General features: G+C 50.7%; 1 protein-coding gene across 10 annotated transcripts in view; it reads left to right on the top strand.

Moving 5' to 3' along the window:
* Window positions 1-22,969, top strand: part of EPS15L1 (epidermal growth factor receptor pathway substrate 15 like 1) — a 79,197-nt gene that overhangs the window by 47,573 nt on the left and 8,655 nt on the right. For 3 of the 10 annotated variants that reach the window (XM_019641892.1, XM_019641888.1, XM_019641891.1), the window contains exons 20-23: window positions 4,486-4,546; window positions 5,329-5,411; window positions 12,478-12,610; window positions 15,008-15,055. In XM_019641892.1, coding sequence (XP_019497437.1) covers window positions 4,486-4,546; window positions 5,329-5,411; window positions 12,478-12,610; window positions 15,008-15,055 — 325 coding nt within the window. The other 7 variants (XM_019641890.1, XM_019641896.1, XM_019641897.1 and 4 more) reach the window with 3 other exon arrangements.

The following is a 22,969-nucleotide window of genomic DNA, read 5'->3' as shown; positions in this document are numbered from 1 at the left end:
TCCTGTGGTCCCTGCCGGGCTTGTCCCATGAAGCAGGATGCCACATCCAGTGGTCCAGTGAGCCCAAGTCAGGTGGCTGTGTCCTGAACAGTTCTCATTCCTCTGTCCCTTTCTGTGCCCCTTTACTTCAGCTCAGGCCCGTCTGCTGTGTTCTCTGCTCTGTCACCTGCCCCCACTGATGCTCGTCTCCTGATGAAACAAAAGAAAGCACCACACACCTCCCCAACCTCCACACGACACCTGTGCTGTCTGCCTGATGCACAGCACTGATGGTGACACTGGAGTCAGACTGTCTCAGTGGGTCCCCATCACGGCAGAAGAAAGTCCAGACCTGTAGCTTAACGCACTTAGTGTGCAAGGCAGTCGTGTGCCCCCCCCCCCCGCATCTATTAAACCATGTGTTCTGCACAACAGTAGCTCCAACAGACTGGGTTAAATTGGTATCAACTAGGATTTTAAAAAGCAAAAGTGTCTTTTTATGATTGAATAGAGAATTTTCGTGACTATGTGAGAGTGGTTTGTAGCCTCCTTTGGTTCTGTCCCCACTTGACACATTCCCTGGTTTTCCTCTTCTCCATGGATCTATCGATCTGCAGCACCAGACCCAGAGCTCCTCGAGGGCAGGGGTTCATTGTAACATTTCTGTCCATAAGACCTGTTGTAGGATTCCCTTTTCATTCCTGGTATTGACAATCTCTCCTCTCACTCTTCATCAATTTTGTTATCTTCCACGAACCAACTTTTGGCACTGTTAATTTTCTGTTTTCTATTTCACTGATTTTGGCTCTTTATTTTTTCCTTCCTCCTACTTACTTTGGGTTAGTACTTTGCTTTTCTACTTCTAACATCTTAAGATTCAACCTTAGGTTATTGATTTTAGGCCTTCTTTTCTAATACAAGTGTTTAAAGCTACACATTTCCCTGTAAGCACTGCTTTAGCTGCATTCCATGCATTTTGATATGTTGTACCCTCATTGTTATTCAGTTTGAGGTAATTTCTAGTTTCTCTTACGATTTCTCTGTTGAACCATGTATTGTTTCATTTCCAGATATTTGGCTGTTTTCTCTAGGTATCTTATAATACTGATTTCTAATTAAAATCTTGTTAGAGAACGTATTTTATATATTTTCAATCCTTTTAAATTTATAGAGACACGTTTTATGGTCTGTGTGGGTGAATATCGCATACAGCTGGGGAGAATGTCTGCAGTTACTGGGTGTCATGGTCTATAAATGTCAATTAGGTGAAAGTGATTGATAGTATTGTTCAGGTCATCTGTGTCTTTACTGTGTGTTTTTTTTTAGCTCTTCCAATTGCTGAGAGGGCGGTGTTAAAATCTATGATTGTGGAATTGTTTATATCCATTGCATCACCCTTAATTCTGTCAAGTTTTGCTTCACATACTTTGAAGCTGTCAGTTGCCTACACATGTATGATTATTGTTATCTTCCTGATGCAATGACCTTTTTATCATTATAAAGAGTTTCTTTTTTTCCTCTGGTGATATCTTGGTATTGAAATCTATTTTATCACATATTTAAAGTAGACACTTTATCTTCCTTTTGCTTACTTTTTGCATTATATATATTTTTCCATTCATTTACTTTCAACATATCTGATATTTATATACAAAGGATGTCTTTTGTGTCGAGCATTTAGTTGGGGCTTACATTTCTATCCAGTCTGGAAATCTCTGCCTTCTAAATGGAATGTCTAGTCCATTAAATTTTAATGTTATTATTGATATGGTTGGATTTAAATCTAGTATTTTATTATTTGCTTGCTTTTTATCCCCTGTGTTTTGTTCTGTTCCTCATTTCCTGCCTTCTTTTGGATTGTTTGATTGTTTTCAAGAATTTCATTTTTGTGTATCTGTTGGCCTTTTAACTATACCTCTTTTCATTATTGTTTAGAGGTTGCTTTAGGAATGAACACATATGCTCTTTTCATAGGCTGCTTGGAGTTAATATTATATCACTTAGTATAAAATGTAGAAAACTTGCAACCATATAGGTCTATTTACCCACTTTCCCACAGCTAGCAGTGTCTCTTATGTTGTAGCTGTCCTATGAATGTAAAACACCTAAATATATTATAAACTCCGTAAGGCAGTTTGCTTTAATCCATTGTATATGTTTTAAAGAACTTTCAGAGGAAAAAGTGGCCTTTTATTTTTACCCATCGATTTACAATTTCTAACACTCTTCATTCATTTCTCAAGACCTGATGTTCTCTCCCTTATCATTTTTCCTCAGTCCAAAGAACTTCACTTGGTGCTTCTTGTAATACTGGTCCACTTTGTTGTCATTCTGGAAGGGTCTTTGTGCCTGATCCAGTAGTATTTTTTTTTTCCTTTCAGCATTTTTACAGTGTTGTTTCACTGCCTTCTGGCCTTCATTGTCCTTAGTGGGTTGTCAACAGTATTTCTGATAGATGTCCCCCATATGTAACATGTTATTTTGTCTGGCTGCTTTAAAGATCCTCTCTTTATCTCTGCTTTTCAGTAGTGTGGTCGTGAAGTGTCTGGATGTGGTTTTCTTTGTATGTATGCTGTTTGGGGTTTGCTGAGGTTTAAATCTATAAATTATGTCTTTCACCAAATTTAGTAAGTTTTCAGCCATTATTTTTTTGAATATTTTATTTTTCTACCCTATTGTCTTTCTCTCTTTTCTTTGTGGGATTGTGGTTACACATGTCCCCACAAGTCCCTGAGGCTCTGTTTTCTTTTCATTTTTTTTTCTCCTTTTTTCTTCAGATTGGGTAATTTCTACTGATTTGTCTTCAACTTTGCTTACCTTTTTCTCTATCATCTATTGTTCAGCTAACCTAGTGAAGTTTTTGTTCCAGATATTGTGCTTTTTAGTTTTAGAATTTCCATTTGTTTCTTTTGGATAGGTTATATTTCTGTGCTAAGATCTCCTATCTTTTCATCCAAGCATATTTTCCTTTATCTCACAGCACATTTATCACTGCTTTAAAGTTGTCCTCTGAGAATTCTAACATCTGGGTCATTTGGGGATTGGCTCCATTGATTGTCTTTTCCCTTGAGAATTGGCCACATTTTTCTGGTTCTCTGTATGTTGAGTCATTTAGAAACGTATCCTGTGCATTGTGAGTGCTTTGTTGTGAAGTCTGGATTCTGCTACATTCCTCCAAAGAGTGTGGGTGATTTTGTTTCAACAGGCCATTAACTTGGTGAGACTTGCGCTGCAAAGTCTCCCTCTCTCACCAGTGCGTTCATTCCTGTAGCCTTAGCTGCAGGCTGCTCTGAGTCTGCAAGGGGCAAGCCTGAGACTTGGGCAGAGCTGACCATGGAATTTGGGGCTCCCATTCTCTTACTCTTCTTTCTGGATCCCTGTCTCTGTCCCATGGCTGTGGTTGTCTGAGGCCTCCATCCTCTGCTCTTCAGGCCAGAAAGATGGCATTCTTTATTGGAGTCTTAGACTCCCTGTACCCAGACTGTGGCTCTCAAAGATGGAGAAATCAGGGCCAGCCGAGTGGCGCGTTGGTTAAGAGCTGGCTTGGGACGCCAGAGGGCCCCGGTTCGGATCCCACATGAGGGCCAGTGACGCTGCCCTCTACAGCTAAGATGCTGAACAACAGCTCAACCTGGAGCTGGGCTCCCGTGAGTCGCCCGCGATGGCGTAGGCTGAAGCCCCTGTGGCAGTGGGTTGCCATGGGCTACCGTGTATAGCCAGTAGCCAGCGTGAGCGGCCAGCAGCCTGTGTGAGCTGCCAAGAGCCGCTGTGAGTGGCCATCCAGAGGCCGGTGACTGATCTGCCTCACCCGGGAAGAGTGCAATGATGGTGCCAACTTGGGCCAGTGAAGCAACGTCCTCCACAACTAGACTGAAGACCAAAATGACAGCAACTTGTCTGTTCCCCTTCCCCCAATTCCCCAGTGCTGTTCCCATCCCCCGATTCCCCAGTACAAATCTTAAATAATAAAAAAAAAAAGATGGAGAAATCAACCTTGTACAGTCAACCCTTGAATAACATGGGTTTGAACTGCTTGGGTCCACTTATTCCATTTATAAGTTGTTCAAGGGTCAATTGTAATTTTGATCTGTGGTTTGGAATCGGTATATGTGGAGAGCTGACTACAGCCATACGTGAATTTTCAACTGCACAGCAGGGTAGGGAGTGGACAGCACCCCTAACACTCGTGTTGTTCAAAAGTCAACTAGAGTGTTTTTTTCTACCAAGTTTCAATTCTCCTCCAAAGCCTTCTTGCTTTAGTTCACTTCCTGAGCCTTCAGGTGGTTGGTTGTTTTTGGATTTTGTCTAGAATTTTAGGTGATGTCTGCAGGAAGGCTCAGTTTATTGAGATTTTACTCTGCTGGGGTTTAGTTTTAATCATTTTATCCTCCCCAAGACCCAGCACCAGATACAGTGCACATAGATGTCAAGAAAATTTGTGGTTGAATGAATGGACAGTGCAGTAAATGAACTGCTTTTTACTCTTCCCTCTCTCCTTTCACTCAGCTCGACCCCTTTGAATCCAGTGATCCTTTCTCGTCCTCCAGTGTCTCCTCAAAAGGATCAGGTGAGGCTGATGGCTGTTTTCCTTCTGACTCTTCCTCAGACAGTGGAAGGAGCCCAGCCAGTTAATACTTTCATTTCCAAAACGGGTGTGTCCTCAGTGTTTATGTCGTTAACAGTGGCACCCAGACCCTCCCCTGAAGCAGTTGGGCCAGCGCTCCTGCTGGCTGCGTACCTTCCTGGGCTCTGGCATCTTTCTGGAAAAGAAGTTCAGCAGTAGGAACTAATTCAGTAACAACACTAGCGTTAGTAGGTACTCTTTACTCAGTCCTCTGTATAAATCTTTAGTTCGTACCTTGGATTTTTTTTCCTAAAAGAATCCAGTTTGAGCAAGGGTACTGGCTTGTGCATCAAGGGAGGAGAGCGTTTGTGGACTCCCCATTGCTTTTGGGAACAGGCCCTGCCTGGTACTGCTGCCTTGCCTGGCAGCTCACTTGTTGGTTATAGAGTTTGATATTGTAGGTGGGCATGGGGGGTTACTTCAGGCAAGTCACACCACCAAAGAGAAAGCTCAATAAAAACCTCTACGTGCGGGTGACCACCCCACATCAATCGCGTGGGTGGCAGGTCACTGTTGAATGGCTCCTCTTCCCTCTCACCTCCCTTCCTGACCCAGTGAGTCAGCAGCCTCCACCCCGTCAAAGAAATTACTCCAGCAAAGAAACACGACCTCCCTGGATCTCCTGCATCTAGGGCTGTTGAATACCGAGAGGTGACACGTCCCCTTGACCCCAGGAGATGTCCCAGGATGCCCTGTAACTCTGACTCTGTTGGTGTTGCTTGCAGGTCCCTTTGGAACCTTAGACCCCTTCGGAAGTGGGTCCTTCAGTAGTGCTGAGGGCTTTGCCGACTTCAGCCAGATGTCCAAGGTAAAGCGCCCCCCACAGAGCATCCGCGCCTCTGCCAGTGTCTTTGTGACTCTTGTGGTCTTGTCGGGCTGCCAGGCATAGTTGTTAATGCCACATAAGTATTTCCTCTGTACCTGTCAAATTCTGAAATGCACCCCCACACGAGGTTGTGAGTCACGCACAGAGTCTAGAAAGTACCCAGAGCTGTGATCAGACCCATTTCCCTCCCTCCGAATCAATCTGCCTGAGCCCCCAATCCCTCCCAAGGCATAAGTGCCGTGGACTACCCCCTGTTCCTGCTGGTATCTGATGGCTGTCAGATCTCAGGAGATAAAGTCGTTGCTGTGGCTGAACAAACCTGAGAAGGTGTTGGGCACAGAGGGCTCAGGAGGGTGGCAGGCAGCAGGCCTGGTGTGCAGCCAACTGAGACGGAAACCATGGGCCACAGGCCGGCCGGTGGGGGGTGTCCCGAGAAAGTGGGCCAGGCATCTGGAGCTGCCCTTGGAGAGAACCCCAGAAGGGTTTGGAAAGTGAGGGCTCAGTGAAGTCTGCAGGTGAAATGTAAACTGTTCAAGACAGACCACATTCACACCGTTGGTCAGGCTGGACTTTGTATCTGTGTGGACATAGTTACATTAACGGACTGTGGCTATAGCCCCAGATGGTGTCAGAGCGCTGTCAAGCGGGGCTTGGTAAGGGGGATGTGGTTAGAGCTGAACCTTTAATGTAGCGAGAAGTCACTAGATCATGTCTGAAATGGACAGATAAAGAACTAAGAGTAGAAGCCCATTGATTCCTGAGGTACATTCCAGAAGAAACTAAGAAGTCAAAAGCGTTGGCCTTGGCGAATGGGAAAGGTAATGAATGGGCTGAGGGTCTGCTGTTCTTCTTATAACCTTTAGAGTCCCTTGGTTTTAACTAGGAGCATATGTTTCTTTGATAAGAAATAAGGAAAGCAGCATTAGATGTATCCCGTCTATGCCTCGAGTCCCCGGTTTCCAGCATCGTGTGTGTTCTCCTTGGCAGCCCCGCAGGCAGGTGAGGGGAGATCCCTCATAGATAAAGAGCCTCATGCAGCACAGCCTACGGTCACAAAGCAGTAGGACCCTGCTTTCTTCACCCCACCTGCCCCTGCCCAGGTGCCATTGATCCCTGTGGGGGTAGCCACAGGTAGAATATAGTCCCCATCCCCTATGTTACATCCTAGTTGGGTAAGGCTCACAGCCAGACGGTGCAAAGGGGGCTGGAAGGGGGATCCCCTGGAGTGTGTGGGAGCTGAGCACCTGCATCAAGGAGCACCCCACTCATTCCTGCCAGTGCCCCCGCCATGCCAGCTCCTCGGGGTGTCCTGTCTGCTTGCTTCGTGCACTCTCATTGCCGGGAGCACACTATTGTCTGGGCACTGAACGCTTGTGGTTAGCATGGGTGATTGTGGCACGTGGCTTCCGAGAAACACTTGAAATTCTGTTTAGGTTTTCAAAGAAGCCCGCAAGCATAACTGTCAAGGTAGCAAATCCACTTTCTGGGAGAGGCAGAGCGTCTGTGTGCCCTTGGCCACTGCAGGAAGGAACCCGGAAGCACTGGTGTTGCATCGTCCCCTTCCAGTGCCTGACGGGAAAGAACCCCCATCCGTCAGATGGAAACGCTGTGACCCTGATGGTTGGGACATTGTCTGGGATTGCCAGAAAGCACCTGGGTACGAGATTGGCCTCACATTTGCCTGTCCCTTAGTGGCTATGACGCGTGCCCGTGCTCCTCGAGTGGAGCTGTGTGTCCTCTGCTTCCATCCCTGCTTAGCCGGCGGGAAACCATATCCTTAAATCAGAAAACTTCTGCCACATGGTGGCAGCAATCCCCAAGGAAGGGTTTACGTTTAATTCTCAGACTGTCAGTGTGTCCTCTCCTTGTAGGACGCTGGCCCCAGAGTCAGAGAGAGTGAGAGCTAGCAGTGGCCCATCTAGGACAAGGACAAGGGCGTGAGCAAAGCCCCCCTTTCAAGAAGTGTCCAAGTAGAGACTACGTGGGCTCTGAGGGCCAAGGCAGGGTGGCCAGCCTGGGCGCCCTGACAGCAGGAATGGCCTCTCCTCCCTCCTCCAGGCCGACTCTGCAGAGACCCCAGAGCCAGGCACTTCCGAGCCTGGGCCCTCCTGTCTTTCTGCCTGTTCTAACCTAAAATTGCACTTTCCTACTTGCAATCCCAGTTTCCCTTCCCTTGTTCCCATCAGCCCGTACACACACGTGCACTTGTGACTTTAGAGCCAGCGCCCCTTCCTGTTGGCAGCGCTGGGCGGGAATGGAGCTGGACAGGGCCGTGGAAAATCTGTCTCTAGTACCCCATTGTTTTGTTTCCACGATCCCATCCGTTCTGATCTCATGCCACTGGTCCCGCTAAATACCAAGCCCTAACTCTGTCGGTCTATGTTTCCCTTTTGGTTCCCTTTCTGTTTTTCAAGAACAACATCATATGTATAAATAAAATGCTGAGGGAAACGAAAGTAAAGTGGCAAGAAGGTAAGAAGGTGTTCTGTTTTTTTTTTTTTTTTTGGCATCTTGTTTTGTTTTGTTTTGTTTTGTTTTTTTACATCTCCAGCTTTTCCCCATCTGAGCAAGGTTGTCCACCCTCTGCTTGGCTGAAGGAAAGTGCCAGCCAGTGATGTGACTTCCGTCAATTACTTCGGGAGCTGCTTTGGGCTTGCATTTCTATCTGAGGTGCCCCCAGATCTAAAGAGATTTTTCTAGACAGTATCAAGCCTGTGTTACCTTGGTTTCAAAACAAATTCCCCCAAATAGATTCCAGGGAGCATCTGAGAATAAAAACAAGATTGCAGCTTAATTATTTCACCCCCTCCCCTGAAATGAAAAAAGGCTGTTTATGAAACTTGGCTGGTTGTTAGCCCGTTCTCATTTTTCAATCATGCTTTAAAGCTGTGCATTTCTATTTAGGGCTGTTTTTTGAACCCAAAAACACATTTCTCTTAGAGCTGCTTTTTTCATAGTAGCTTTTCTGTCTATTTTTTTTTTTTTGAGCAGATTTCACTTTGGGCCAGCCCAGAGAGCCCCTACTGGCTTTACTGAAACCCTTCTAAAAATAGTGACTTTCCCTGAAGCCACAGCCTGAGGAGGAATGAATCAGGTCCCAAAGGAGGCTTCTTGGGAAACTTGAAGTTGTGAAAATTGGGATTCGGAAATGATGCTGGCCTTTTGGTGTTAGAAGTGATATAATTTGCTGTTGTGGGCATACTAGACATTTACGGTTGGAACCCTTTCATGTCAGAGTGAGCCGCCTGGCTCAGCGCGTTTAAACAGAAAAGGGGGCAGAGAGTCGGCTTGGCCCGCAGTGTCCCCAGCCAGCCGGGAGGGCCACTGCAGCACATGGGCCAGGTGGTCTTGGGGGGGGTATTCAGAGGGCTTCTGGCATCCTTTTGCACCCCTTCCTCAGAGCATTTGCATTGGGGTCCACGAGGGGGCCTCAGGGCCAGTCTCACTGTCTCTACTCGGAAAATGGCTTTGATTCTTGCCTGTGTGTCTCAGGTTGTGGTGGTATCACAGGAGCTCCAGGCCTGGGGCCTGTTCTGTGAACGGCAGAGGCAGAAGTTCCCTCCCTCTCCGACTCCTTTGTCCCCACCTATTTCTTCTTTTCCAGACAACAGACCCTAAATCAACCATTTTAAAGCTAAGCTGCAGATTGACAGTGCACCCCAGGTCTCATGCTGCCTCTTCCCGGGAAAGGCTGGCGGGTAGAAAGGAGCAGCAGACATAAAGGGCTGGGAGCCGATGCAGAATCTTGCGGTGTCTAAAAGAATTCTAATCACATCCACATCGTTGGCATGGCAATAACTACACTGTCACTGTGCCGACTTTACCCGGGAGCCACACATGACCTTCTTGTGTTATGGCTGCAACCCTATGAGCGAGGTGAGACTGAGGCACCGAGGCCGTTAGTAGGTGGCAGGGCTGGGTCTCCAGATCCCACCCATGACCACATGCCCTGCATCCTGACCTGGCAGATGTCCCTGAAACTTGAGCAGCAGATTTTGCAAAGAGACTCCCTGACTTCTGTACCTAAAAGGGGACAAGTGACCATAGAGCCTGGAAGAGGGGAGCAGCAGCTGTGGAGGATGGCACCTTCTTGCCCGCCAAAGCCCCAGCAGCCCCACTCACTCAGAGCTGGGGTGGTCTTGGCAGAGAAATGAGTCTGGGGGAGCTGCAGATCCCCATCTTCCTGGGGGCTTTCTGCCTACTGACTCCTTGGCCTGCTGTGCCTCTTGCCTACATCCACGTGTGTCTCCTTCACAGGCCTGAGGACAGGGACGCTCTGCCCAGAATGTGGCCCGAGACCTACCATGGGGGGCAGGCTGCCAGCAGCCGAGGGCAGGGCCCAGGAGCCCTGGCCCAAGAGGCGGACGACGTCGGTTCCCACCCTGACTCCACTGAGGTGCTGTGTGACTGGCTGGCTGCATCTCCGCTCTGTGCCTCAGTTTCCCTGTGTATAAAACGGAAGTGGTGACAGTAGGACTCCCTCTCAAGGCCATTGGGATGATGTGGTGAGAAGATCAGCATAGAGTTCACACCTCCTATGCAGGTGGCCCCAGGGTGCCCACTGGGGTCAGCTGAGTGTGCAGGAGCTTCTCCGGGCCCCTCCCCCTGTGGCCTGGCCACCTGTCCCCCACCCGAGACTAGTGTCTATGACTGGATACGAGAGGCGGAGGAGGCCACGTCCACATCCCTGTGATGGGTCCTGGAGCACAGCACAGGCCTGGTGGCTGGAAGCAGGCCCTTCTCCCCACTTCTCCAGCGACTACCTAGGTCCCGCTTATCTGAGAATGTCCCGCATGTGTACTTTGTGTTCCTGCTCTGTGTGTCCCTAGGCCTGCCTCACTGGGGGGAGAATGAAAAGTGCCCCTCCTTGCCCCCTTCTCCATCTGCTGTGTAGCCCACCCCACCCTGCCAGACTTCTCACCTTTGCTCTGTGAGGAACTAGTGTTAGTGTTTTTATTGTTTCTACTACAGTAGCCCCCGCTGCCCATGGGGGATACTTTCCAAGACTCCAGTGGATGCCTAAAACCACATAGTCCTGAATCCTGTATATACTATGTTTATTCCTATAAATGCATACCTTTTCATTTAAAGGGAGCACTTTACGGCTTCTCTCTGGCATATCCGAATTGCCAGCATCACTACTCTTGTGCTTTGGGGCCATTATTAAGTAAAATGAGAGTTATATGAGCACTGTGATCCCACGACAGTCAACCTAATCACGGAGATGGCTATTAAGTGCCTAACGGACGGGGAGCGTCTATTGGGGGAGACGCTGGACAAAGGGATGATTCACACTCAGAACGGTGCACAAGTTAAAATGTATGAATTATTTATTTCTGGAATTTTGCATTTAATATTTCCAGACTACGGTTGACCACGGGTAACTGAAACCTTGGATCAGGGGGTACTGCTGTAGCTGTGTATCTCCTTGCTCTACTTTTTCCTAGTTATTTTCTGTTTTAGTAAAAGTGGTCCCCTACACCCATAGAAAGTGATCTCCCTTTCGGGTGCCCGAGGCACATCCATCATGTGAGATGAGCTGGCCTGTGTTTGGCTTGTACATCCGTCAGTGGAGGTGTGTTGTGCCCGACACCATGCTGGTGCTTGAGGTGGGGGGTGCACATAGGTAGTCACTGCTTCTGTAGGCTCGGCCAGCAGCCATGCTGCCCCATCAACTGCGTTCACTTGCAGCGGCCTCGGAGGAGAGGAGGGGGCTCGCCCTTGCCCTCCAGGCTGCCCAGTTAGGTGGGGTGGGCCTGGAAACCCGTTAGCGTGTCATGGTGACGTGAGTCCTGTTGGGACATCCACAGGCACAGCTGGCAGGAAGGGTGTCCACAAGAGCTCTGGGGGCAGCATTGAGGTCCAGCCAGTCTCTGAAGAAGAAGAGGGGCTCCGGTGGATGGTGTAGGCTGAGCTCCCCAGCTGGAGACTCCATGTGCCAGGATCCTGGAGAGGGGGGCCCACGGGGGAGTCTTGGGGAGGGGAAGGGGGGAGACAGCAGGGGTAAGGCCAAAGAATTAGGCAGTGGGGGCATGATGAAAGCCCTTCGTGTCTTGAAGAGTGTTTGGAGGTTACCTATGGGCACCAGGGCCCTGCAGTGCTACCTGCCTTCCCATCTATCTACCTACCTACATACCTGTTATCTCTACCTACCATCTACTACCTACCTACCCACCTACCTGTCATCTCTAACTGCCTCCCACCCTCCCTCCCCACCTCGCTACCTGTCATCTCTACCTACCCATCTAGCTACCCTCTCACCTACCTTTCATCTCTACCTTCCATCTACCTACCTACCCACCTACCTGTCATCTCGACTTACATTTACCTACCTCTTACCTACCTGTCATCTCCGCCTACCACCTATCCACCTACCCATCTTCCATGCATATGTCTGTTGCTGGGGTGATGTGGTCCGATTTGGGCTTGAGATGGTGGGATGATTTGGTGGCAGGGGCAGAGGTGGCAGAGACTGGGGGAGGGTCTGGGCCAGAGGTTGTAAGAACCCACAGAGGCAGCCATGGCCCTGGCGACGGGGGTAGGAGTGGGCCCAGTATTCAAAGGTGGGCTCTGATCCGAATCAGTAGTTGGGCAATGGCCCCTGGGGGCACAGAGTGGTCTGGTGCTGTTCTGTCCCTCACCAGGAGCTGCTTGTCACTACGAAGGGAGTGAGGGTGGGACATATCTCCGAAGCATGAGCAGGAAGCCCAGGGGACCCTGGGGTTATGAAAGATGTCCCCGTGCAGGTGGAAAAGCGTGTGTGTCAGGGAGCACCCTCCCATGACACGAGCCTGTCCGGACATGGGGCTGCTCTCACCTGCTTTGTGTGCTTGCCAGCATGTCCTGCATAGGTCAGGGGACTTTGGCTGTTGAGGGTGGAGGAAAGCGGGGGTTTGTGAGAGACCCCAGCTCCGAGCAGGGGCTGAGCTATGCAGCCCAGAGGGTGGTGGCCTCGCCACGCTCTTGGTATGTGAGCGTCGACTTGGTGGACGTCCGCTGCTCCGTGTTAACAGTTATTTTTGCCTCTCTTTCGTGTCCTCTTTTACAGCCCCCACCTTCTGGCCCTTTCACCTCCTCCTTTGGAGGGGCAGGATTCTCCGATGACCCCTTTAAAAGTAAACAGGACACTCCCGCTCTGCCTCCGAAGAAACCTGCTCCGCCACGGCCTAAACCGCCCAGCGGTCAGTACGCTTTCTTCTCTCGCCGCCGCCCACCTGCCCACTGTCACAGGACGGTGGGGGCTGAGGGCCCCTTTGTTCATCAGCCCAGAGTAGAGCTTTTTTGTGAGGTCTGCATGCAGAGCAAGAGGGTCTCCCCTCTGCCCCGTTGCCTCGGTCTCCTCACGGTGTATGCCTAGAGCATGCATCCTGCCCCATCCTGTGGGCTGGGCTGTGTGGGGCCTGGGATGGTCTCTGCAAGGCCCAGGGCTCAGGGCCCTCCTGGGTGCCAGGAGAGGTGCCCCATGACCCCTGGCTGAGATGTGGTCAAGGCTCTGTGGCCCCTCCGTCCTCTCCATCCCAACGAGCTTTTCCCAGGTTGGCTCAGGGTGACCCAGGGGTGAGGACGGCAGCTGAGGCAGCCCCTCAATCCAGTGCCTCCAGACTGGTTAAGGACTCTGGGTGGGGGTCGATGTGGGGGTCTTCCTTGGCTGTGTTTGACATGAGAGGAGGCAGGATGGCTTGGTCTCCCTTTTGCTCCGCTCCCCGACCGGCCATCTCAGGAGATGGCTCCAAGCAAGGGATTTCCTACAGACCCTGCCTCACCTGGCTTTTGATCGTGCTGCAGTTTCGTTCAGCCGTGGCCTGGGACCTCATGAGGATCCTGACCACTTTTAAGTCATGTGTGGGATCTCTCTTATGTGATAGTGTTGGGCCTATAAGCCAGGTTACTAGACTCGAAAGCAGCAGAGGGACTCAGTGCAATTTCCCAGTCCCTTTATCCATCCCCCTCCTGTATTCTTGGAGCCCTGGCTGGTACATCTCTTTCATTCACTGGTCTCCAGGCAGTCTCACCTGCGCTGTTCCTAGACTGTGGGCACTCCCTCGGTCCTACCGTCTGTTCCTTCTCCTTCCCGCCTGAGCCTGCTCCTTCCTTTCAATCTGTCCTAGGGGCTCCACTTTGCATCACCATGTCAGGTCCCTGAGCTTTCTAGTTACAAGTGGTCATTGGTTCAAGGCTGGCCAGCCTTCCTACACGAGTTCTACCTGTCAGTAGGGACAAACAGAGGGCAACCTATTTTAAAAACGCTGCCTCTCCCCTCCTGTTGCCCAGGCCAGGGCTTTCTCTCTGGAGGACGGGCACCCCACCTACAGAGCCCAATTTGGCCTCCTTTTGGATGAGTCATGAGAGAAAGTCCGACCACGGGCTGGGTGGATTTATAACAGATTTTCTGTGAACTGTGAGTAGAAACAGATGCATAAAGAGATCACTCTGTCAGCCACACATCAAAGACATTTATCATAAAACGGGGGAGAAAAGCAAAAACAACAGAGGAATTCCCTTCCATCTGTGAGAGGCCGTGTGTACCTTAGACACAGATAGTGGCTCTTAGAGGACCTTGATGGCCTCCTGAATGGCATCAGGCATCCTCACTCTGCCTGAAGATGGGAGCCAGAGCACACACGTGTGTGCGTGCACAGATACATACAATCATACAGTTCACATACATGCCTACATGCAGGCACATGCATGTGCACATATCCCATGTATGCACTCTCGCACACACACATTTTCACAGTGTTTGCATGCACCTGCATGCACACTGACAGGTGCACATGCTGTCATATGGATGTACATGCATACACATGCACACACCCACAGAGCAGTGCAGCACTCGTCAGGCTTCGTGGAGGAGCTGCTCCCCTCATCGGCCAGCAGGTGCAGAGCTCCATTCTATGGTTTCCTTGGAGACTCACCTTGGCCTCTCCCCTTACCTGAACCAGTGCTGACTCTGCTTTGAACTTGCCCTCAATGTCCCCTCCCTCAGGTCTCTCTCTTCGAGCCTACCCTCCCTATTTTGGCTTCTTTTTTCAGTGTGCCATACACTAGAGACTAGGGGACTGGTGACCTCCTTGAAGCAGGTTTCAGAGCTCGGGCTTTTTGAGAGAGCTGTCCATGTTTTGGGGGTTTGGGCCTGTACCCCAGGGTCTGAGGCTGCCTTTGCTCGTGACTTTGGGCAGCTGCATCCGTGCTGTACCATGGCTTGCAAGGTGCCCCAGATCCTGTTCACATCCACTCACATGACTGTTATTTTTCCCAGACCCTATCAAGACCCGCAAGAGGCTCAGGACAGGTGCCGTGATGCCCTTTTTTTTTTACCGGAAGAAGAAAGGGAAGTGAGAGGTCACATGGGACACCCAAGCTCAATGCATCAAGGTGGCAGTGGGACCATCTCTGGACTTGGTGACCTGCCCCCGCCTGGGCCTCCCACCCCCATAAGACAGCTGTAATGAGAATCGTGCCATGAGGTTCAGGGTGCCATAGAAAACTGTCAACGCGTGCGCAGTGTTTAATCTGTGAGCGGCCAGGACGTATCTTTGTAGAGGCCTAAATGTCTTTCATCTGATTCTCTTACCTAGAAGCGAAGGCTGAACAGAACAGCTCTGCACTGTACACGCTGCTGGGTGGTAGGTACACACTGTGTGCTGGTTGTCATTTGAGCGCTTCCAGTGGCGTTTTGCTGTGATTTCATACTAACCTCTAACACTAGCCGTGGAAACCGCAAGCCGTGCGATGCCGTCACACACGATGTCCACCCAGCAGCTGAAGTTTTTATGAGTTGCATTTGGGGGCAAGCATTCAGCAATTTGGGGGTGCAGAGGGACGCGTCCAACCCATGCTGCTTCTCTGGTCGAGGGAATTGAGGCCCCTCGTCCTGTCCATACTGCACGGAGTGAGGTTTTAAATCGGGAACATCCCAGAAGTTACCTGGTTATTAGCAGGACATGTTGGCAGATGACTAAAGGAGGAAGCCCTGCTCACAGCGTTGATTATGAAAACACGAGGCATGCCTCTCGTTCTCTCGGCCGCATAAGATGAGAAGCAGCCCAGAGCATGTCTGAGTGTTGAGGTGGTTTTTTTTTTAAGAAAACATAAAGTCCAGCAATTTGAAAGCGAGGGAATGGATTGTGCTTTTCTGCTTCTCTCGCTGGCCCGGCCCTTTCCTGCTTGGAGAGGCCATGTGGCCGCACTCGGAGGTGGCCGTCTTCACCTGGGAGTGCCACATGATCACACTCGGGCCTTCTTGATGCATGGCAGGGCGGCGGTCCCAGCGTGGCTGAGTGGGGAGCAGTGAGGAGGACACCATGCTCCTGGGGGCCCTATGGGCCTGGCGTTTGAGCTGTGATCCCGCAGATGCTGAGTGGACTTACCCAGACTGCCCGTGATAGCAGTTTTCCTTACAAACCAAACATGCAGCTTCATACCTGCACTCACAGAAACCAAAGTGGTGAAACGGGCTTTTCTGACATCTTGCCACCCTGCATGTGCCACTTTCCCACTGGGGTCTTGTTTATACCCCAGGGGTCTCAGAGGTTTCTAGAACCTGCCGGGTCTCAGCGCCTAGAGTTGGCTCCACGTGTGAGGCCAGGGAAGGCGAATCTGACGGTGTTCCCTTCAGCTGCTGCGCTGCCTGGGCCACGGGGACCCAGGGAACCTGCTAGATCAGGCTGGTTTCCGGGCACTGGCGCGAGGACCCAGGCTCATGTGCTAGTCCTGCCACCCGTCTCTTGGAGAGACTCAGGGCAAGTGCCTTAACCCCACTGAGCCTCAGCTTCCCCGCCTGAGCACAAGACCAGCTCTGGCCTGGCAGGCGCCCGTGTGGGTAGAGTCCCTGCAGTGATCACCCATGACGTGACATGCATTGCCGTGTATCACCCAACCCTCCCCAGGGTGCTGGAGCAGGACCCCGGGTCCCCCTTCCTCAGGCTCCTTTCCTGGGGACAGACGGGGGCTGGGCCGTATGCACGCAGGGTTTGTCAGGGATTCTTTCTCCCCACAAGGATGCAGTTTAGCAGAAATCTTCTCAGTTGAGTCAAGTCAGAGCGTGGGCAGTTGAACTACAAAGAGGGCTCCAGGGGCCTCTCTGGCGAAGCTGAGCGATGTCGCTTGTACAGGATCAAATGCACAGTTGCTTTAGAGTCACACACGGTGTTTTGCATGCATAGAGGCTGCAGTTTTCACATTCCAGGGGAATTACTTTTTGTTTGCACTTTTTAGCCTGTTTGAGGTTTAATTGAGATGAGATAAACACACGTATTTAAGCGTCAGCCTGTGTAGTCACAGTGGGGGACCCTCTCCCTGTGAACCTCGCCAAGGTTCCCCAGGAGAGAGTTCTGATGTCATACTTATGTGACTGGAGCAGCCCACGGCTGGCTGTCTGCTCAGTTCTCTCTTGACCCCAGCCAGAAAGTGTGCCCTTGGGGACCATGGAATTACCCACTGGGGTACTCATGGGGCTTTGGGCACTCACTGAATTATCTGTGCCTGCAGGTCATTTCTAGAAAGGTCTATCAAGGTATTCAGTAACCAGCAGGTGTCTGTTTGGGGTCGAGAGAATTGGTTTTTTCCTGGCAGATGCAAATCAGGAGCTGCCGAAACCTGTCAGTTAGAGTCCGCTCGTGCACACCTCCCCAGGTAAACAGTGTGTATTTTTTGCAACGGGCGGAGATGGAGATCAGTCAGAACTCACCGCTGAAGAGTTTCTAGGTAAAAGTTGTTGATTTGCAAAGGGAGAAACAGATTTTTTTCAAGTGCAGGAAATGGCTGTGTGGGTGTCAGTGATTGGGCCTCACGCCCCGCGGCTTGACAGATAGCGGGACCCTGCGCCCGGCCCCACCCTTGCCACTTCCTGCAAGTGCAGCCCTGCGTTGCGGTTCCTGCAGCGCCCGGGTGACACCAGCTAGCATACCTTCACCACTAACCAGCCAGTCACCTTTAACCTCTCCCCAATTTAATTGTCCTTTTATTACTGCTAATGACCTTTTCACCCCCAGAATAAAGCCAAGCACACGCTTATGAGTTCTTTTTGCCCCTTTTCCCCCTCCCTATAATCCTTCTGAGGAACACAGGCAAACGAGATGCTATTTAATCTGCGTCCTGTATGATTCAAACGATTATCAAAAAAAAAAAAAAAAGAAAAGAAAAAAAATCATTTCCCCCTAGAACACACGTCCCCTCCTACCACCTGTGTGTTGACTCCACACAGGATGACTGGCTTCTGGCTCTTTCTTCTGGGCAGTTTTCTGGTTGCCACCCGCCCAAGGGTCAGCCCGCTTGCTCATCTGTCACCTTGACTGTCCTGGGGGAGCTGCCACAAGGGACGTGGTAACAGAGGAAGCCCTGAGCTCCTGACTGACACCAGCCTTGGTGTGCACTTGGCTCTACCTGTGTTCTGAGAGGCCAGGCCCGGGCAAAACCAGGGTGGTCGCCCTTCACCCATGTGGGTTACTGACCTGTGTATTGCACAAGATCCACTTTTTAAATGGCTTCTCCAGTTGAGCCGTGCGGTTAGCACCTCAGCCTTGAACTTAACTACTTTAATTCCGTTCCCACGATGATTTCAAAGAGATAATTTGGTGGGTACATGTGAAGTTCTAGAATGGGACAAGCGGTTCACTGCCAGCTTGAGAAGCCTGGAAAATTCCAGCACTGCTGGTCAGCCATTGAAACCCACCTTTCTTGCACACTGGGAGGGTCTGTGCCAGTCTGGGTGTGCCCCCTGACAGCAGGTGCTCCAGAGCCAGCCGGCCCCCTGCTCCCAGCAGAGGGAGAAACGTCCTTTTCCTCTCAGCCTCTTACAAGTAAAATGCCTGGAGAGGGATTATTCTTCAGGTGAATTTCTGTTCTACAAAGGCGGCTGAGTTTGAAAATAGAAGCATTTGCCTATCTTAGCACACACCCACCCTCCTGCGCCCAGAAGGGCAGATTGAGTGGGAGTTGAGTGACACAGTTGTCACCTGTTGTTCAGTGGGTGTACAAATGCCCAGGTTTGGGGTCCTGGAACACAGGAGTCAGGGCTTAGCTGGCTCAGCCACCTGGGGTCCTGGGGGGGCCGTCGAGTGGGCTGCAGGCCCCGGGAGCCCGCACTCCCATCCTGCATCTGAGCACGGGTGTGAGCAGACAGAAGCCACTGCCCTCCCCAAACAATGTGGGGATCTCGTGTATCTGCCACTTGGCGTCCCCCAGCCCCTTGGTTCTACCTACAGCAAGGTGAGGGGGGCCCAGGAACGGGCTCCCTGTGTGGCTCCTGCTTTTCTGATGAGGTGAACGTGGTCCCTCATCTCTTCTTGTTTTTCTCACATTCAAAGCTCTGCGTCAACCCCCCTCCCTGCACCATTGTCAACTGAAAAATAGCATGTGTGTGTTTGATGGGAGGAGGGCCATACATAGAGTGAGTGTGGGGGTCCTTCGCTCTGCTACAGGTTCTCCTGACTGCTGAGCTGCTCCCACAGCAGAAGGGAGCTCCCGGTGGGCTCTGCACCTTGACTCAATGCACACTGCCTTCTAATCGCTTCCAGACCCGCCACATGGCACCGTGGTGATTTTCTTAAATGTGGGCACAGCGCCTCTCTGCCAGGGCAGAGGTGACATTCTGGCAGCATCAGTGTTCCTCTGCAGGGAGGAACAACAGCTGGGCCCCCGTGCTGCAGACCCAGGGCCCCCCCACCTGGCTGCTGTGGAGCTAGTATCTCCCGGTGCCCCTAAGGCCCTGAGCCCCTCGGATGGAGCACCCAGGCTGGCACACGGCACATGGGCTGCCCCAGCAGAGTGTGTCAAAGGTGCAAATCAGAGAACAAATGTGATTTTTCAAAAAGCGGAACCGTGAGACCTGAGGTCTGTATTCTTTCAGTCATCAAGATTGGCTTGGGATTTGTAAATTTATTTGTGAATCACATAGCCCCCTTCCTGGTTTTGCTATAGAACTAATGGAGCCCCCACCAGGTTTCTTATAAATGTCATAGGAGCCTTTCGTGGAAACCTTAAAACTTTTATTTCTTACTCTGAAGGGTATTTGTCTTTGGAGGACCCAGAATTTATGGCTACTCCCCCCTCCCGTTTCTCCTTTTCTTTCTGATGGTGGGTGACCCCATATCCACTGAGCTCATCACCCAGTGCAATTTCCATGACCTTTGACCACCCCAGACATCTCCCAGAGGATGGGAAACACACCAGTTGCACGGGAGCCCGGTGGATAATAGTAAATATTTGTTCAGCTTTTCTCAACAATTCAGAACCAAACCTCATCCTGTTCCTTTCAATGCGTTAAGCAGATTTTCTTAAAATTCGGTAAATATTTTTAGTGGAAAATCTCAACGCTCTGATGGTGGGACCTCAGATTTTATCTGCGGGGCTGTGCTACTTGGCGAGGCTTTGATCTGCCGCGTACCCTCGCGCCTGTGCAGCACTGAGCGCAGGGCTGGGGCTGCAGGACTCCGTGGGATGGTCCTGTGTAGCCTGCCTTTGCTCCCACCGCGTGGGAGCCAGAGGAAACATGGATACGTGTTGGTGAAGGGCAGCCTTTTCCAGCAAGAAGTTGCGAAAGGAGTACAAGTTTGAAGAGTTGTGCCCTGGACAGCCTGCGTTCTCTCTTTGTTCCCACGCCCCCCCAATTCAGCTGTTTTGCTGGGGGTGGGGGGAGCATGGGAAGGGAGGAGCCAAGGGAACGAGGAGTGCCCCTTCCAGAGCCCCCAACTCTCCTGTGTGCTGTGACTCTTAGAAGCCTAGTGGTTGTGTGGGCGTCCCGTATTGTGTAGGGTGGGGCCCGAACTGTGTAGGGTGGATGACACTTGTGTGGGTGTCCCGTGTTGTGTAGGATGGGTAGCAGTTGAGTGGAAGTCCCAGGTTCTGTAGGATAAAGGATGGTTGTGTGCAAGTCCTGTGTTGTGTAGGGTGAGTGACAGTTGTGTACATATCTTGTGTTGGGATAAATGGCAGTTGTGAGAACGTCCTGTGTTGTGTAGCATAATAGCTGAGGTGGGGCAGCTGTCCTGACCACAAACCTTTTGTTTTTTATTTTTGTTTTGTTCTGCTGTTTTTGTATTTATCTCTCATCTACAGAATTGCATTTTCCAACTGCAGCCCTGAATTTTTATAAACAGAACCCAGCAAGTGTTTGGTTGAGATGAATATACATGTTCACGTGTATTTTTGATATTTTTATTAATCAGATATATTGAGACCCTAAATCACCCAAAACCTCGCACTCGCCTCCTAAGTAAAAAATTTCGAACAAGAGAACCCGCCTTCTTTCAAAGTTCCCAGTGTTCACATTTTTTTAAACTTGGGGTGGGTGTGTATTTGTGTTCCGTTGTTTTTTCCATGAGCCGGCTCTTGGGGACCCTTCCCGGCCAGGGTTTCCTGAAAAGCGTGCTGGGAAAAGCAGAATTGGGAGCTTTGCTGCTCGGCAGCTTGTTCTGGAATCACTGCCCTGGTGCGGACCACTTCACCAATCGTGGCCCGGGGGGCTCTCGGGCCTCAAGAAGTTAAGAAATAAGAGAATTAAAGACATTTCACTGAGGGTGGAGCTGGCCACCGAGTTTTTTTTTTTAACAGCACACACTGTGGTAAACCATCGGGTTCATATTGTTTTTGCTAAAGGCAGTCCTGTGTGCGGTTTCGGTGCACCGCTTGGGTAACTGTTGAAACTGCTGCGGTTTGAAATAAGCCCTATTTGCCTTTTCTTCAGTCTTGCGTCCCTCTCCTCTTGTTCATGAAAAACTCTTGAGTGTTGGAGAATCACTGTGGGTACCAAGTCAGCAGCCGGTAGCCCCCAAGGGGGTCTCTGTTTATTTTGACTTAGGTCATTGCCTTCTGCTGCGCTAAGGGACTGGTGGTTCCCTGAGCAGAAATCTAGGAATGTGGCGCCAAACTGTGCGTGCCAGGCATCATCCTGGTTAGCTTATGTACCAATTTTCTAAAAATTGTTGTTCTCTTCTCTGAACCATGCTTCAGTCGTGATCCTTCCTTTCTCATACCATGAAAAGGCATAAAACTGTGCAGTGAGTTTGCTCAGGAACGCGGAGGCAAAAAAAAAGTTACTCTGTCATGTTTAAGATAAGCTACACCTCAGAAAATCGGGAAAACGATGAAGGAGTTAGCAGAAATGGTTACGTAAAAGTAGGAACTAGACCCAGAATGTTTTACAAGTGCAGCTGCTAAAAATAAGTGAGGATGCAGAGAGGGAAGTTTGCACCATCCTGGCATGCGTCTTCCGCAGAAAGCTGCTGGTCACAAGCAGAGCGTCAGCCAAACCAGGAACGCCCCCGGGTTGCAAGTGTCAGGTCCAATAATTTAGCTTCATGTCGAAGCACGAAAACAGACAACCGAGAAGAAAACCGTTGTTTTTTTTTTTCTTTCCCCCTCTGAAAACAAGAGCAGTTGATGTGCCCTGGTTTCGTATTAACACAGTCATGATTTCTAAATAACAATGGTTTCGGCAACAGAGCAAAACCAGGCAATTCTTGATGTGAACGATGCTTTTCATAATTTCTTTGCTGGTCAGAAACCTCAGCTTCAAATCCCGGCAGGCTGGATCCTTAACGCCTCTCCCCACCCCCTGCCCTGGCCCCCCAAAAAAGCAATTTAAAAAAAACCCTCCAAACCAGGGGAGGAAGTTCTTCATAATTGAAAAGAAGAAAAAAAGCAGAGAAGTGGATGATGTATTTGAACACTCAGACCCCTGGCTGGGGTCGGCCAACCTATGTATCTCACTCAGACACCTGCCTTTTGTGACCAGACCCTGCAAAGTCACGCAGCTGCCCCGCTGGGCTTGCTCCCAGAACCAGGGGCTGTGCCTGCCCTGGGGCTCTCAACCTTTCCTGGCAGCTCTTACATTTTCCCATGTTAGAATTCTGTTGTTTCGTCCATCATCGTTTTAGTTTGGGGGGAAAAAAATAGCCCAAGAGTTCAACAGTGAATATTGCCCTTTCTTGCAAAGGAGGGAAGCCAGATGTCCTTTGTTTCCTCCTAGCTTCCCAGAGCTGTTCCCCCAAAGGGCTTTGAGTCTCTTGGGAGGGTCCCATCCACGAGGACCCTAGAGGGCTGGCTGGCACCAGGGGTGGGGTGGGATTTACCGGCACCTACATTGTGCTGAGCTCCACTACCCACATGGAATTGACCTCTAGGGACCCTCGGGTGTGCTGGAGGCTAGACCAGGACAGAAGTCAGTGCTGTATGAGGTGGCCAAGGCAGTGGGGGAGCCTGCAGGGGAGGCGTGAGCCCTGGGGAGGGTGCCGACGGAAGGGAGAGGCGTGAGAGAGACGAGCTGGGCTGGACAGCACAGGGCCGTCAGGACGGTGGGAGTGGCTGTGGAAAGGAGGCCAGGGGTGGCCAGGTCACAAGGTCAGCATCTCTTCTCTGTGTGACCCAAGCCTGCATCTCTGTCCCTCTGGACACTGTCCCCCAGGGCACCCTTGCCTGTGGTTTTGGGGCTGTCGCTTACACTGGCAGTGTGCAGATGAGGGCCCATCTCTCTGGGCCCAAAAGTGGCTGCAGGTATCCCAGGAGAGAGAGAGAGAGAGAGAGAGAGAGAGAGAGAGAGA

The sequence above is a fragment of the Hipposideros armiger genome, unplaced genomic scaffold (genome assembly GCF_001890085.2).
Source record: "Hipposideros armiger isolate ML-2016 unplaced genomic scaffold, ASM189008v1 scaffold_64, whole genome shotgun sequence".
NCBI classification, from domain to species: domain Eukaryota; kingdom Metazoa; phylum Chordata; class Mammalia; order Chiroptera; family Hipposideridae; genus Hipposideros; species Hipposideros armiger.
Note: the sequence above shows the minus strand (reverse complement) of the source record. Positions and strands in the feature narration are given on the sequence as shown.